Here is a 15,400-nt window from a genome sequence, read left to right as displayed (position 1 = left end):
GGAAGGCTAGCTACAACAGGTTCCATTCAATTAGGTTTTGCTCGTAAATGGTTCATGCCAGCCCTGATGTAGGCACTGGGGATTCAAGGAGGGCACGGAGCTGCTTTTGAGAGCAACTAGTTTTCGAGTTTATGGCTTTTATCATTTGTTCACTCCTTCATTCACTCAGTAAACAAATACTGCCATCACCATTTCTGGTACGGAAATGAGGTATCTACTGTACAACACCATGCTTGCTCTGCCTGGCCTAGGATAAGAGTATTATCTCCAGTTGGATCAGGTGACAGCAGAAAAGGAAGGAATGAACAATGATTGTGCACCCACTGTATGTGACAGGCGCAGGCCTTAATATGTGTTATCTCATTGAAACTTCACAAAATCTCTACAAAGTTGACTACCAGGTCAAATGACATTTCTATGGTCACACAGTCCGTGGAGGGTTTGGGATTTGAGTTGGTGTCTGGCCAAGCCCACAGTGCTGGCTTTTAATTGCCCATGCTGCCTCCCTAAAGACACTCAGGGCTTAGGATAGAGGGCAGAATCCAGTTCTTTTTCTTTGCTTGCTGTGTGACTTTGGGGAGGGAACTGCTGACTCTGGGCTTCAGTTTGCTCTGCTGGTGAACAGAAACAGGGACATTCAGGGTCAGAATGTCCAGCCTGTCACTTGGCGATCCACTCCTCTGGATCTTTTCCTCGCAACACTCTTCGCTGTCCCTTGCATTGCATTGGTACTACCTGAGACTCCTTGCCTCTCTCTGAGCAAGGGACCCCCGCCCCATCTTCCCTCCAACAACCCGATTACCTCCCAGTGTGCTTGGCCCCCCAGAGGCTGAGGAGTCTGCTGAAGGGCCTGCCTCATAGAAGAGAGGTCTGAGGCCTGCAGCTGTAGGCAGCCTGGCTCCCGCCCAGCCCATCAGCTCTGCCTTCGTCCCTCCCTTTTTCCACAGCCCGCCCCCAACGATTTCCTCCCTTGCTCAGTCACTCGCTGCCTAGTGATCCATGGGTTTTAAATTATAACTGGGACCCAGGAAACGCGTTCCTAAGTACAATATTCATGGGCTGGGCTGACACTTTTAATTAAGGTGATTTACACTGAATTATCCTTGGAAATAAAGAAATGGTGCGCTGCCCGGGAATAAACCATCATCACCAGCCGTCTTTGTAAGTTGCACTTCGTTTTAATCTATTTGGGGAATTGTTTATCTAGTTCATTACCCAACCAAACACCGAGGCCGGCCTTAAATAAGGCTTAAGTGGGGGTAGGGGCACTGCCATCTCCACACCCCGCCTCTTCTCTAGAGTCACCCAGTCTCCCTCTGGCTTCTTTGAGCCCTTTTAAAGTGCTGGCCAGAGAGCTGGCTTCCCAGCCCAGAGGCCAAATCTTGAGTGGCTGCAGAAACCTCCCAGAGAATATCTCTTAAGTTCAGGCCCTACCCACCAAGCCAAGCCCAGCTTCTAGCTTTGTGCAATCTCTCCATGCCCAAGGCTCCTTCATCTCTCTGGGTGGAAACTTGTGCCTGAGGGCCACTGGGAAGTCTAGGGGCCAACTCCTTCCTCCACCCCTGCCCTTCAGCCTCCAGCCCCCATCTATCTATGTCCCTGCCTGTCTCTCCACACATCCAGTCCCTCCCCCATCACCATCCCAGAGACATCTTAGGCTGAGCTTGCCCAACATCCCCTCCTTCCCTCAGACACTTGCTTCTCTGCCACCACCACTCTCCCAATCATCCAAGTTAGAAAGCTTCCTCCCAATAAGCACCCCAACTAAGTCCTGTGGCTTCTTCCTCCACCTGGTCTCTCGTCATTCCCTCTTCTGCACCCCCACTGCCACTGCCGCTGTCCTGGGTCAGCCTCACCAACTTTTCCCTGGACCCCGGCCAACCTCCTCCCTTGCCTCCTGCTTCTTCCCCCAACCCACACTCCACACTGGCCCCACAACCTTGCCCCTCCCACTTTTTCTCTGACCAAGTTTCACCCTGGCTCATGAATGTTCGGCTTACTCTCCACCCCATCAAGGACTTCCTCAGTATTGAAGGCCCTCCACAGTCTGTCCTCCATCTAACTTTGCCCTCCTTGTTCTATCTGGCCAAGTTCTGGGGTCTAATGGAACCCCTGTGAAGGGGTTGAGAAGGGGAAAGATGAAGGATGGGGTGAGGGAGAGAGTGTTGGCACAGCCTCTGATCTCAAATGGAAAAGTGCTTTGAAAAGTGTAAGGACTTTGCCAAAGGAAGTTCTGATTGCTCTTCCTGTGTCTGTGCACCCATGTACCTGTGGGAATGACACCCATGGGACAAGGCTTCTTTAAGGGTGTGTGTGTGGGCACATCTGTGTGTTGGAATGGGTGTGTGTGTGCACCTGCGTGTCCTGTATATGTTTGTGTCTGTGTCTGAAACACAGCCAGCCCTGGCTCTGGAGCTGGAAGGTCCCTGCTTCTCTCTGTGAGCCCGTGAGTGTGTCTGAAATAGCAGCCTGCTCCTAGTGGGGTGTGCTTTGTGCTGTTGGGCAAAGGGAGGCAGGAGGCAGAATGCCAGGCCAGTCTGAAGAGCCCCTTAGGAAGCAGTCAAGTGGAGGGCGGATGTGTCCAGGCTGATGGAGGGCACCTGGTGGCAGCATCCACAGACTCAGGAGCTAGCTAAGCTGAGGAAGGCCAGGGAGGGCAAAGGAGGCAATGGAGGCAAAGACAGGGTAGGAGAGGAAAGGGGACAATTGGAGGAGAAAAGAGGGAGGAGTCAGCAGGGGAAAGAAGGGCTGGGGCAGAGAGGAGAGGGGAGGGGAGGAGGGACAGCTGGGGAGGAAGCCTCCAACCATGTGCCTTTGGGGGATGGAACTGCCCTCATGTGGGTTCTGCCAGGACCCTGGAAGTGAGGCACACACAGGCTCTGCCCTCCTGCCGGCCTCAGTTTCCTCATCTGTGAAATGGCTGGTTTCAGGCCCCTCTGCTCAGGGAGCTGATGGTGGGGAGTGGAGAGGGTGTCTCAGGAACCCCCGTGTGTCATCTTTTCCCAACCTCCTCTGCTGTCTTGGCTTCCCGAGAGCGGGCAGGGGCGGAGCAAGGGCAGCCAAGGCTGGGGCCCTCCCTGCGCTCCCCGCTGCGCGGCCGGCCGTCAGCCCAGAGGGAGCTGACACGCTCCTTGGGAATTTATCACGCACCCAATTACAATGTTAATTGGCAAGTTCCTGAAATCAATTAATTCGCAAATTTTTTCCAATTAAAAATCCAGATAAATCACGAGGGCGGCGGCGGGCCGGTCCAGCCTGCAGTCCGATGGGCGCAGCGGCCGCAGGGAGGGAGGGCGAGAGAAGCGAGGGGAGGGGGCGCGGGCGCGGCTGCCCTTGAACGCCTTTGCCGGCCGGTCCGACTGTCAGCGCGCCGGGCGCGGCGGGGCCGAGACAGATAAAACCATCGACCCGTCGCCGCCAGCGCTTCGGCTTTATCGATCCGACGGGAATTTCACTTGCTGTGCAGATCCCGCTGTCCGGCTGTCAGACACCCGGTTGGAGGGGGGCGCGTGCCGGGGGCGCAGGGCGTGCACAGACGGAGGGGGCATGGGCGTAGGGGTGCTGGGCTGGGCCGCGACGTGAGGGGTGCAGATGCGGGGACGCAAGACATAGCCGCGAGAAGCATGGAGCTTGGGGTGGGGAAATGGACACGGGGATGCTCTGGGAGGATGTGGGGGATAAGGGGGTTGTGCAGGGTCATGGGTGGGGGTATGGAAAAAGGAAGGCTGTTGGCAGAAGTGCATGCCCTGGACATTGCAGGTGTGGAGCACCTGGGACTGCACTGTAGTGTGGCCCTCACCGAGGAGGCAGACAGAGAGCTGGGGGCCCGCATTCTCCAGGCCCTTAGGGGGCACAATGCTTTTACAAGGCTGGGCATGCTCCTCTATCCTCTGCCTCTATTCTCTGACCCTGGTAGGAGAAGTCCTCCTCTGGGAGCAAATTACACAGGACCCCTCCTGGACAGCCAAAATATGGAACTCAGCTGCAGAAGGATTTTTTTTTCCACTTTCTGCCACTGGCAGGCCAATCCCAGGTGTGTGTTGGCGGGGTAGGGATGGGGAGTAATTAAGAGCATGGGTACTGGAGTCAGATTACTTTAGGTTTGAATCTTATCTTCATCACTTACTAGCTGTGCAACCTTAGAGATGTCACTTAACTCCTCTGCACCTCAGTTTCTTCCTCTGTAAAATGGGAGCAATTATTATCACCTACTTCAGAGGGTTGTTGTGAAGATTAAATAAATTAATGCAATGTAAAGTACTCGGCACATAGTGAGTGTTTAACAAGGATTATTATGATTATGACTGGTATAGTCTTATATGCCCATGGATTCTTGCATACTCCTCCCTTCAAGGGATAGAGCTTCTAGAGCTTAATTCTTCTCCCTTGAGAATGAGCTGGACTTGACAACTTGCTCCTAGTGAACAGAATAGAATAGAATACAGTAGAAGCAACAGTGTGTGACTTTCGAGACTAGATCATAGGAAGCACTGGGGCATCCTCCTTAGTCCTCTCTTGGACTGCATGCTCTGGGGGAAGTCAGCTGCCATGTCATAGGGAGATTCAAGCTGTCCTATGCAGAGACCCACACGTGGGGGAACTGAGGCCTCCTGCCAACAGTCATGTGAGTGAACATCTTAGAAGCAGATCCTGCAGTCCCAGTCAGATCTTCAGATGACTATTGCCTTGGTTGACATCTTGACTGCAGCTTCACGAGACTTCCAGCCAGTAGCCACTACTACCCACAACCATCCAGCTAAGCTGCTTCTGAACTGATGACCACAGAAACTGAGATAATAAATGTGTGTTGTTTTAGCTGCTAGGTTTTAGGGTAATTTGTAACACAGCGATAGATGACTAAATATTTCTTCCTTCAAAATTCACCCCAGGCCTCACCTTCTGAGGAAGCCTTCTGTGCTCTGTGCTGGGTTTGGTGACTCCTTGACACCCCCCCCACCCCCCCCACCCCCCCACCCCCGCCACGGCTCCAGTTCTTCCCTATAGCAGTCTCCGTCCCTCTGGGTTTGTACTGCCCAACCCTCCCTACCCTCAGGCTATGAACTTCCAAGGGCAAGGACCATTCTGATTCACTATGCGATCCCCTGCACCTTGCATGGGGATTCGGTAAGAAGGCAGAAGGAAGGAGGATCAGTCAAGTCTGATGACTTGAACTGAATAAGGGTCAGACTGGGAGGAGCGGGGCAGGCTGTCCCTCAGTAGCAGATTATATTTTCCAAAGACGGCTGCAACCATATCTTCCATCCCACATACATTTCTACAATTTGACCTTGCCAGTCCTCTCATTAAAAGCGGGGTGTATGTCCTCTCTCCTTGAATTCTGGGTGGTCTAATACTGCCTCGATCAATAGAATACAGTGGAAGTGAGATTCAGTGATTTTCAGGCTAGGTTATAAAAGGTGATCCAGCTTCCATCTCATTGGCTGGAACATTTGCTTTTGGAGCCCAAAGCTGCCATGGAAGAAGTCCAGCCATCCCGAGGTTGGCAAGCTGTGAGGAAGCCCAGGCCACATGGAGAAGCCCTGTGCAGGTGCTTTGATTCCAGCCTCAGCTGAGGTCCCAGCTGACAGCCAGCATCAACCCCCAAACATGTGAGGGAAGCAGCCTCCACATGACCCAGCTCCCAGCCACCAAGTCTTCCCAGCTAAGGCCCCAGACATCATGGAGCAGACATCAGCCATCTCCTCTGTGCCCTGTCTGAATTCCTGACCTCACAGATTCCATGAGCACAATGAAATGGTTGCTTTAAACTGCTAAGGTTTTAGGTAATTTGTCACACCTCTCCTCTACTCTTTTTGATAACCTGCCTCCTCCACCAGGCGAGGAGGCTCAGCCCAGTCCTTCAGGCAGGGACAAGGGAGGGAGGCTGGGGGTGAGGTGGGGTGGGACAGTGGGGGACATACCTGAGCACATTCTCAAGATTGTCATCTTTCAGACACTGAGATTCATAGAGAAGGTAGTGCCCACCCCCCTGGAGGAAGGACTTGGCTGTACTTCTGAGGGGCCTGCCAGGCCTAGGACCTGCTGCTTTTATTCTGCTCTGAGGCTCAACATGGCAGTGCTGGGCCTTTGGCAGTGGCTCACCCCTGTCTAGCTCCTCTCATGTTTTCCTTTGAGGCTGGGGCCTGCGGGGTCACTCTCCTCCCGTCTCCAAAAATAGAGCAAGAAGAGGAAGGTGGCTCCATTCAGCGGAAAGATCTGAGGATTGAAACAGAGTTGTGGAGAAGAGTGGCAGGGTCCTGTCTTTTCCCGAGGGGCTGGGGTATGGGCCAGGCAGCTGCCCCTGGGATCCGGTGGCCAGAACCCTGAGTGGACTCCTCCAGCAGGCAGGCTCCCCGGCAGGTGGCTTACCTCGAGGGCAGTTGGGCTAGCTGCTCCAGTTCCTGCTCCATATGCTCCTGCAGCTCACTGGGCCTCAGCAGGACCTGGCAGATGGGGCAAATTGGGGCCTGGCTGTCGAACAATGCCGCTGCTTTCTTCTTACCTGGTGAGGGGAGAAGAACAGACAGACGCGTAAGCTGGGCTAGTCCAGGAGGCAGACCCAGCATCCCAGTCCTGAAGCCCAAGGCTGCTGCTGCCCTCTAGGGCTTCTTGGCCTAGAGGAGGGGCCTGAGGGTTTCAGAGCCCATGAGCACCCCTCCTCCTTGCAGGTCCAGAGGCTGTGGCCATGAATGGTACCTCCTCAGCCAGCCACACCTCTCAGAAATCTATTAGGACACATCCCCCATGGGATGTCTATTTTTTTTTCTTTTTTAAATTAATTAATTTGAGACAGAGTCTTGGTCTATTGCCCAGGCTGGAGTACAGTGGCGTGATCTTGGCTCACTGCAACCTCTGCCTCCTGGGTTCAAGTGATTCTCCTGCCTCAGCCTCCTGAGTAGTTGGGATTACAGGCGTGTGCCACCACACTTGGCTAATTTTTGTATTTTTTGTAGAGATGGGATTTCATCTTGTTGGTCAGGCTGGTCTCAAACTCCTGGCCTCGAGTGATATGCCAGCCTTGGTCTCCCAAAGTGCTGGGATTACTGCACCTGGCCTTATTTATTTATTTTTTATAGAGATGGGTTCATTATTTTGACCAGGCTGGTCTCGAATCCTGACCTCAAGTGATCCTCTCATCTTGGCCTCCCAAAGTGCTAGGATTACAGGGATGAGCCACTGCGCCTGGCTGGCTGGGATGTTTAAACCCCTCTCTTGCCACTCGTGGAGACACGCAATGCTCTGTAGCCTCTGCTTACAGGTGTGGGGTTGAGGAGCCCTATTAATCTAGAAACATCCCTGCATATCCGTGGATGCTCTGACTGTGCAAAGGACTTTAGTTTGAGCCCAGATTTTCCTTCCTTCTTCTTCTTCTTCCCACTGGTTCCTGGAGGGGGTCAAAATCAGCTTTCAGAGAGATGAAGGCCATGCCAGTGATAAGCAAGATGGTTGCCTAAGTAGGGTTGCCAGATTCCACACAGGATGCCCAGTTCAATTTGAATTTCAGATAATGAATTTTTTTTAATATAAGCATGTCCCAAGTATTACATGGGGCATACTTATACTAAAAGTTATTTATCATTTTTCTAGAATTCAAATTTACCTGGATGTCCCATATTTTTATATGCTAAATCTAGCAACCTTGTACTGGAGGAAGCCTCAAGTTCAGGCTGAACACAAAACCCACCTCTCTTTGACACCAGACTGAGGATGATTACGGCTCCCTTGGATGCCCAGATAGAGTCATCTGAGGGCTAAAACGAAGGAGGAATTCTTCGTTTGGGTGTGCGTTTTGAGGACTGGAAAAAAGAGAAGGCTTAACCAAAGAAGTGAAATTTAAGCTGTACCTTAGAAGTATATCAGGCAATTGAATGAGTTAATGAATAAGTTGTGAGTTCCTTGTGGGACAGACCATTTCTTACCTATCTTTATACTTATAGACAATTTATATCAGGTCTGGCATAGCCTAGATGCTCCATGATGAAGCAAAAGAGAGGAAAAGAGAAAGCGGGAGAAGAAAGGTGGGGATGAGGAACAGACTGTCCTAGAAGCCAGATAACCTTCGCGGGGCTGGGACAGCAGCTCCAGCCATCCAGGAGGCTTCAGTCTGTGTGGCAAGGTCTCTGAGGAGGGGAGGAAGTCCTACTGATCAGGTGGCTGTGCCTCAGATGCTCAGGGGACAGCTGGAGGGAAGCTCTGAGTAACAGCAGCAGATGTGGCCCAGGTCTGGGAGGTGGGAGATGAGGCGTCCAGTCTCAGCTCTGCTCCTACCTTCAGTTAGCCAGAGAATCTCACAGGTGAACAAGACCCTAGACATTCTCCAGGCCATTATCTTTACTTTACAGCTAGGGCAACTGAGGCTCAGAATGGGACACAGACCTCTGTACTCGGCTTTTGATTTCATTACTTCATTCATTCACTCAGCAAACATTTAACAATTATTCTTTTTTTTTTTTTTTTTTTTTTTTTTTGAGACGGAGTCTCGCTCTGTCGCCCAGGCTGGAGTGCAGTGGCGCAGTCTCGGCTCACTGCAGCTCCGCCTCCCGGGTTCATGCCATTCTCCTGCCTCAGCCTCTCCGAGTAGCTGGGACTACAGGCGCCCGCCACCACGCCTGGCTAATTTTTTGTATTTTTTTTAGTAGAGACGGGGTTTCACCGTGGTCTCGATCTCCTGACCTCGTGATCCACCCGCCTCGGCCTCCCAAAGTGCTGGGATTACAAGCATGAGCCACCGTGCCCCGGCCACATTTAACAATTATTCTACGTCAGGTATTATTCTAGGAGAAACTGGAGCTCAGAGATAAATATAATGCATCCTTGGCCTCGAGGAGAACACAAATTAGTAGGAAAGGCAAAAAGAGAGCCCGTGACTGCAGTCAGTGTTGGTGAGAACTATGAAGAGGACATGAAGGATTTGTGGGAGGGTGGGAAGGGGCCAGCAAGGTTGGCAGGATCTGTGGGCGAGGTGACGCTCAGTGGGAGGCACGAGGAGTGAGTAAGGGAGTTGACACGTTGTTGGAACAGATAACTGAGGCAGGGACTGGGGTCTGAAGGGGGTAATGGTAAGACAGGAGAATGGAGAAAGAGGTGGATCCCAGACATGGGGTCTGAGCTGAGCTGGAAATATCAGGGGTTCAGCCCCCATTAGCCTGGTACACCAAGTCTGGCTCTTAGGGCTTCCTGGAGCCCAGATGTCTCATTCTAAGCCTGGGGACCAGGCGTCAGCATTCCCACATACCTGTACTCAGTTCATCTGCTTTGCTGCCACAGGGACATTCTACTTTTCTGAGCTTGGCCCCAGTTTCCCTATCAGGACAACAGGCCCTCTTCCTGCCTCCAAGCTTCAGGAATAGCATTGGCAGGGATCAGCAGAGGGACTCTGCAGCCTCTGCCCTCCATCCCACCCCCATTTTCTCAGGGGTTAGAGTGGCAGGTGTCAGCATGACCATGGGCCCCCTGTGTCCCCTCCCCCGCTGTGTTCTCTATAATTTTATATTGAGACCTGTGGTCATGACGTGGGTTTTACTGCACTAACGACACGGCCTGCCCAGGTTTAATGACAAAATCCATACTCTGGCCCTGGGCCTGCTCCTCGTTTGCATAATTCCCAGAATACAGCTCCCTGAAGCTTTTGACCTGGGCCATTACAGTGGCCATAAAACGGGCCATAAAACCGCTGGGGATGGCCAAGAGGAGGGGGCTGTGGTCTTGTTGGGGTAGAAATGAAGCCCTCAACCCCATACTCTTCCTAGGCTTGGGAGGAAGCATCCTCTGGCTCTTCCTTTCCACAGCTCCCAGAATCTGGAAGTCCATTTCAGGCTGGCGAGGCCCCTGGAATCCTTAGTTCAGCTGCCCATGGGATGCAGGAATCCCTTCTCCAATACCGCTGGCAGCACCACAGGTGGGCAGACCGAGCCCACCAGAGGCAGGCTGTCAGCAGGCATCCTCTCGAGTGTTCGTCTCTACAGCTCATGACACCCCCCGACCCCCAAAAGCTGGCCAAACCCTTTTGCCACAAGTGGGTCTAGGTCATGCAGGCCTGGTTGAATCCTGTCCCTCCTCAGGAGGCCTCGCTCCCTCAGGAGGTCAGGAGCTGGGCTGAGCAGCATGGTGGGGAGATGCGGGAAGCACAAGGGGATGGGGATGGGGACAGGGCCTGGGATGGGCTGTCAGTGCTAAAGATGATGAATGGGGGAGGTGAGGCGGGAGGCCCAGTGTTATCGGCAGAGGATGGCGGATGCGGGCGCTCGCCGTTCCTGCTAATCCCCGGGCGCTGCCTCAGCCCTTGCACTGATAACGAGGAAATGGGACTGACAACAATTTTTAGCTGAGAGATTCTTCACCAAAATGCCAGGCGGCCGGAGGTCTGACAGCGCCTGATTGAGTGTGTGAGTGCGTGGGGGGAACGCCCGCAGCCCCCTCCCCTCCCATGCAAAGATGGATCGCTCATTCCGCCTCCCGTCCACATTCATTACCGCACCTCCCTCCCCACCGGCCCAGTCGCGGAGTGCCTGCCACCTCCACTTCTCTGCTTGCCGCAGGTATCCCCGCAAGCAGGAGGAGGGCAGGGAGGGGAGGGGCTCTGACCCCATCCTCAGCCTTAGACAGGGTAACTCCAGCTCCAAGAGCAGGGAGGCGACTCTGTAGAGGCAGGGGCCGGGAGTCAGGGGAATCAGGTCCCAGCCTGGAGGCTCCCTAAGTTGTATGACCTCCAGAGAGCCCCTTTTCCTTGCTGAGCTGCTAGAATACCTTTCCTGCTGGACAACAGTGAGGCTCCAACAGGGAGTGACTGACGGTAAGCTGCGAAGGACAGGCCTGTTGAAGAGGAGAGGAGAGGTCATGCCAAGGCAGCCCTCTTCCTAGCTTGGGCCAGGCTCCAGCCAGCCCAGCCCTCTCGCCTCGAAACAAGGCCTCAGGTACCCGGGGTCCTAGATCAGCCCTCTGCTGCCCCCCTCTGTTGGGAATGGTTGACCACTGGGAACAGGCAACTCAAGTGCCGGCACAACCTGCTCCTCCCCTGCCATCTTCCACAGCGAAGTCTGGTGCAGAATTGGACATATAGAGGCCGGGGGTGTTGTTCAAAGGGAAAGCCCTCCCCTCCTTGACCACTCACCCATGTCTGGCCTTGCAGCTCCCCACCGTGTGATTGCCTCTCTGGCTTGGCATGTTTGGTTTTGTCCCAGTTCTTTTGCGTGAGAGTTCCATTCTCGCCTCTCTGCTTGTCCAAGCAACAAATTCCATCTCTATAATCTTTTCTCTACAGACCACAAAAGGCATGGCTTGACCGACTGGTGTCTGATAGGGATGAGGAGGGTTGAAATGAGGGTGAGGGTGACTGTAAGGACAGATGGCCATGGAGGCTGGGACTTTTAAGAGTACGTGTGTGGGTATATGTGTGTGTTCATGTGTACACATGTGTGTCCTACCCCTACCCCTGCAATGGAAGGGATTCCATTTCCTAGTGGCCAAGAAACAGGAACTTCAAGCAGAATTCAACAGAGCTGCCTCTTGCTAGCTGTGTGACCTTGGGCAAATCACTTAACGTTATTGAGCTTCATTTCTCTTTGTGTGAAATGGGGATAATGATATCTAACTCCCAAGACTTCTGTGAAGATCCAGTGAAATCAGGGATGTGTACGAGGGAGGAGTCATTAGTGCCTCCAGTAACACACTAGCAAAGTTTGTTGTTTGTGCCTATATCTGCCCCATCCTGACACCTGCCCTGCCTTGCCTGTATCTGGCCTTCTTCCCTTCTATGATCCAGATATTTTACCACTCAGTAGGTGCCCTAGCCCTAGCTCCTCTGGCCCCCATGGAGTTCCTTCTTCCTATCCATCATTACCCATATATCTGGTTATTGGTTTATATGTCGGCTTATCCATCTGTCCATCTACCTATCATCGATCCATTATCTGTCCATTTGTAATAATAACAACTGTCTATCAAGTATCATATATTTGGCTGTAGGTCAATACTACACATACTTTATCTCATCAATCCTTACGGCGGTTCTGTGAGGTAGGTGTTACTGTCTCTATCACACTGATGAGGAAAATGGGGCTCAGAACAATGTGGTGACCGCTACAAAGTTCAGAGCAGGGATTTAAATCCAGGTCTGTCTGAGTCCAGACCTGAACAATACCCAACTACCTACCTACCTACCCACTCACCTAGCTAATGATTCAATACGACTCCACAGATGTTTACTGGATGTCCACTAGGGGTCGCTATAGCACAGATGCCAGACAATAATGAAGACAGGTGCGATCTCTGCCCTCAGGGAGCTTAGGACCTAACTATGGATGGAAACATGAAACGATTGTCCCCAGAGTGGTCTTAGGAAAAGAAAAGTACATGGGGCCGGTGTGGTGGCTCAAACCTGTAATCCTAGCACTTTGAAAGGCCAAGGTGGGAGGACTGCTTAAGGCCAGGAGTTTGAGACCAGCCTGGGCAACACAGTTAGACCCTATCTCTACAAAAAAATTAAAAAATTAGCCAGCTGTGGTGGCATGTGCCTGTAGTCCCAGCTACTTGGGAGGCTGAGGCAGGAGGATCGCTTGAGCCCAGGAGTTTGAGGCTGCAGTGAGCTATGATCGCACCACTGCACTCCAGCCTGGGCTACAGAGTGAGACCCTGTCTTAAAAAAAAAAAAAAAAAGTACACAGAACTAGGGGAGTATATCATCTGGTCTGGAAGGTGAAGGAAGTGACATTCAACAACGGCTGAAGGATATGTGGGAACCAGTCAAACAGTGATTGGGGGAAGTGGTGCTCTAGATAAAAAACCGCACATTTGGCCGGGCATGGTGGCTCACGCCTGTAATCCCAGCACTTTGGGAGGCCGAGGCGGGTGGATCACGAGGTCAGGAGACCGAGACCATCCTGGCTAACACGGTGAAACCCTGTCTCTACTAAAAATACAAAAAAAAATTAGCCGGGCGTCGTGGCAGGCGCCTGTAGTCCCAGCTACTCGGGAGGCTGAGGCAAGGAGAATGGCATGAACCCAGGAGGCAGAGCTTGCAGTGAGCTGAGACTGCACCACTGCACTCCAGCCTGGGTGACAAAGTGAGACTCCGTCTCAAAAAAAAAAAAAAAAAAAAAAAAAAGAAAACAACATATTTGAAGTACACGGGGGAAAGAGCCTAAGTGAGGAACCAGAAAGAGTCCAATGTGGCTGGAGCAGAGAGTGAGGCGTGGAGTGCGGAGGTATGATGATAGAGAGGGTGCATCCTGGAGGACTTTTAAACTACATTAGTGATTTTGGTTATTTTTTTTAAACATACAATGAGAAGCCATCAGAGAGTTTTAAACAGGAGAGTGATATATCAGACTTGTATTTAAAAAAGATTATTCTAACTGCAAAGTAGCCAGTGGTCTAAGGGGCAAGAGCAAGTGCAGGAAGGCTGTTTAGGAGGTTATCTCACTAACTCAGGGGAGAGACGATGGCGGCTTGCTCCAGTATGACAATGCCGGAGATGACCAGAGGCAGATGGATTGGACATGGAAGTTAAGGGACAGAAAAGAGTTAAGGATGACTCTAAGGTTTCTGGCTTGAGCAACCTCTAGGTGGTAGGCCATTGACTGATTTATGGAATGGGAGGAGGAGCAGCAGGCTAGGTAAGGAAGAAAATGAGTTTTGGATGTACTTAGCTTGAGGAACTATTAGACATCCATGTGAAAATGCTGAGTCGGCACTGTATGTGAGCCAGAGCTAGAGTTCTAGACCCAGGAGACATTGACATAGAGAACCGAAGCTCACCACTGTGCCCTCTGTGCCTGGAACAATGTCTGGCATATGGCAAATGCTCAATAAATATTTATTGAATAAATAAATGAATGAAGTTCAGAGTAGGCAAGATCACCTAGGGAGAGAGAATACACTAGGAAGAGTGTCTGGAACAGAACCTTCGTTTACAGTTAGAGGATGTTTAAGGCATCAACGACTAAGAAGGAACAGCCAAGAGGTAGAATGAAAACAAGGAAAGTGTGATGTCATTGAAGCCAAGACAGGAAGAGTTGCAAGGACTCTGCTGTCCTCAGTAAGGTCAAATGCTGTTGAGAGGTCAAGAACATAAGGCATGAAAAGCGTCCCATCCACTCATCTTATCCATAGCACAACCATCTACCCTCCAGTTCATCCACCTGTCATCCATCCAAACCACCTAATTACTCATCCGCTCTCCCCTCACTCAGTCCCTTCCTCCTCCTCTTAAAACTATGATTGGCGCCTCTGCTGAGTATGGGACAGCAAGAGTTAACATGCTGACAGATGGCATTTTTTACCTTCAGTCAATATGAACGAGGCCCCAAGACTATGATTCCAAACATCTGGATTTCATCAATATGTGATCTGTCATCGTATATTGGCATTCCCCAGTCTCTGGGCCAGAGCAATGCGGCTGGTTTTATTAATACGTCAAATACATTATCCGTGTAATACACTTGTCTGGCTGGGGCCTCCCGCTGGGGCGGGGCGGCGGATTTGAATGTATGATGAATCAGTTTGCATTACATGTTCGTAAGTCATCATTTGTCAGGATTAATAGGCATCCCTGGTTGAGGAGGTGGGGGTAGGGCGGGCAGAGGAGAGATATGTATTTAGCTATGGCCCATGCTTTCTTCTGGTGCCCAGGGATGTCCTGGTAACAGCTGTGCACCCTCTTGCCCAGACCCCAGGGTAGTGGCCAGTGCTTGTGGGGCAGAGGTGACATTTTCAGCAGTTGCAGAGTCACTTGGAACCCAATAGGCCTATTTGTTTCTGCTTTGGGCTTGCTAAACAACCAAAAAGGATAGGACAGGGGCTAGTTGCACAAGCTGGCTAACTCTTCCTCATCCTTTAGGATTCAACCTAGGGTTCCTTCTTCCACGTGGCCTTTCCGGACTCCTCCAGACTGTATTGGGTGCGTCCTCTGTGTTCTCGAAGCCTCTTGTGCTACTTCTATCACAGCGCTTATCACAGCGTCATTATTGCCTGTTATGATTCTATCACCTTCTTTAGATTGTAAATTTATTGAGAGCAAAAATTAACTTGTTCCCTGCTATAGCCCCAGCATGTAGCAGAGTGCATAGCCCAAAGTGAGAAAATGGTCATAGTAATAGTATAAATCAATAAATATTGTTTGAATTAATGAATAAGTGATCACTGACCTTGCTAAATCCCCAAAGAGGCAGATGCCAGCTGGGAGATGCCATGGGGTTTTTCTCTGATTCCTTGTCCCACCCTGACTCTGGTCTAGTCTGGTCAGCGATCCTTCTATATATGCTTTTCTTTTCTTTTTTTCTTTTTTTTTTTTTGAGACAGAGTCTTACTCCGTCGCAGGCTGGAGTGCAGTGGCGTGATCTCAGCTCACTGCAACCTCTGCCTCCTGGGTTCAAGTGATTATCCTGCCTCAGCCTCCTGAGAA

The 15,400-nt window shown here is 51.5% G+C and overlaps 1 protein-coding gene across 2 annotated transcripts in view; it reads right to left on the bottom strand.

Moving 5' to 3' along the window:
• RNF220 (ring finger protein 220) overlaps positions 1 to 15,400 on the bottom strand; it is a 252,491-nt gene that overhangs the window by 30,999 nt on the left and 206,092 nt on the right. For both annotated transcript variants that reach the window (XM_030823760.1, XM_012511443.2), the window contains exon 3: positions 6,370 to 6,502. In XM_030823760.1, the coding sequence (XP_030679620.1) occupies positions 6,370 to 6,502 (133 nt within the window). The remainder of the gene's footprint in view (positions 1 to 6,369; positions 6,503 to 15,400) is intronic.

This window comes from Nomascus leucogenys, chromosome 12, assembly GCF_006542625.1.
Source record: "Nomascus leucogenys isolate Asia chromosome 12, Asia_NLE_v1, whole genome shotgun sequence".
In the NCBI taxonomy this organism is placed as follows: Eukaryota; Metazoa; Chordata; class Mammalia; order Primates; family Hylobatidae; genus Nomascus; species Nomascus leucogenys.
Note: the sequence above shows the minus strand (reverse complement) of the source record. Positions and strands in the feature narration are given on the sequence as shown.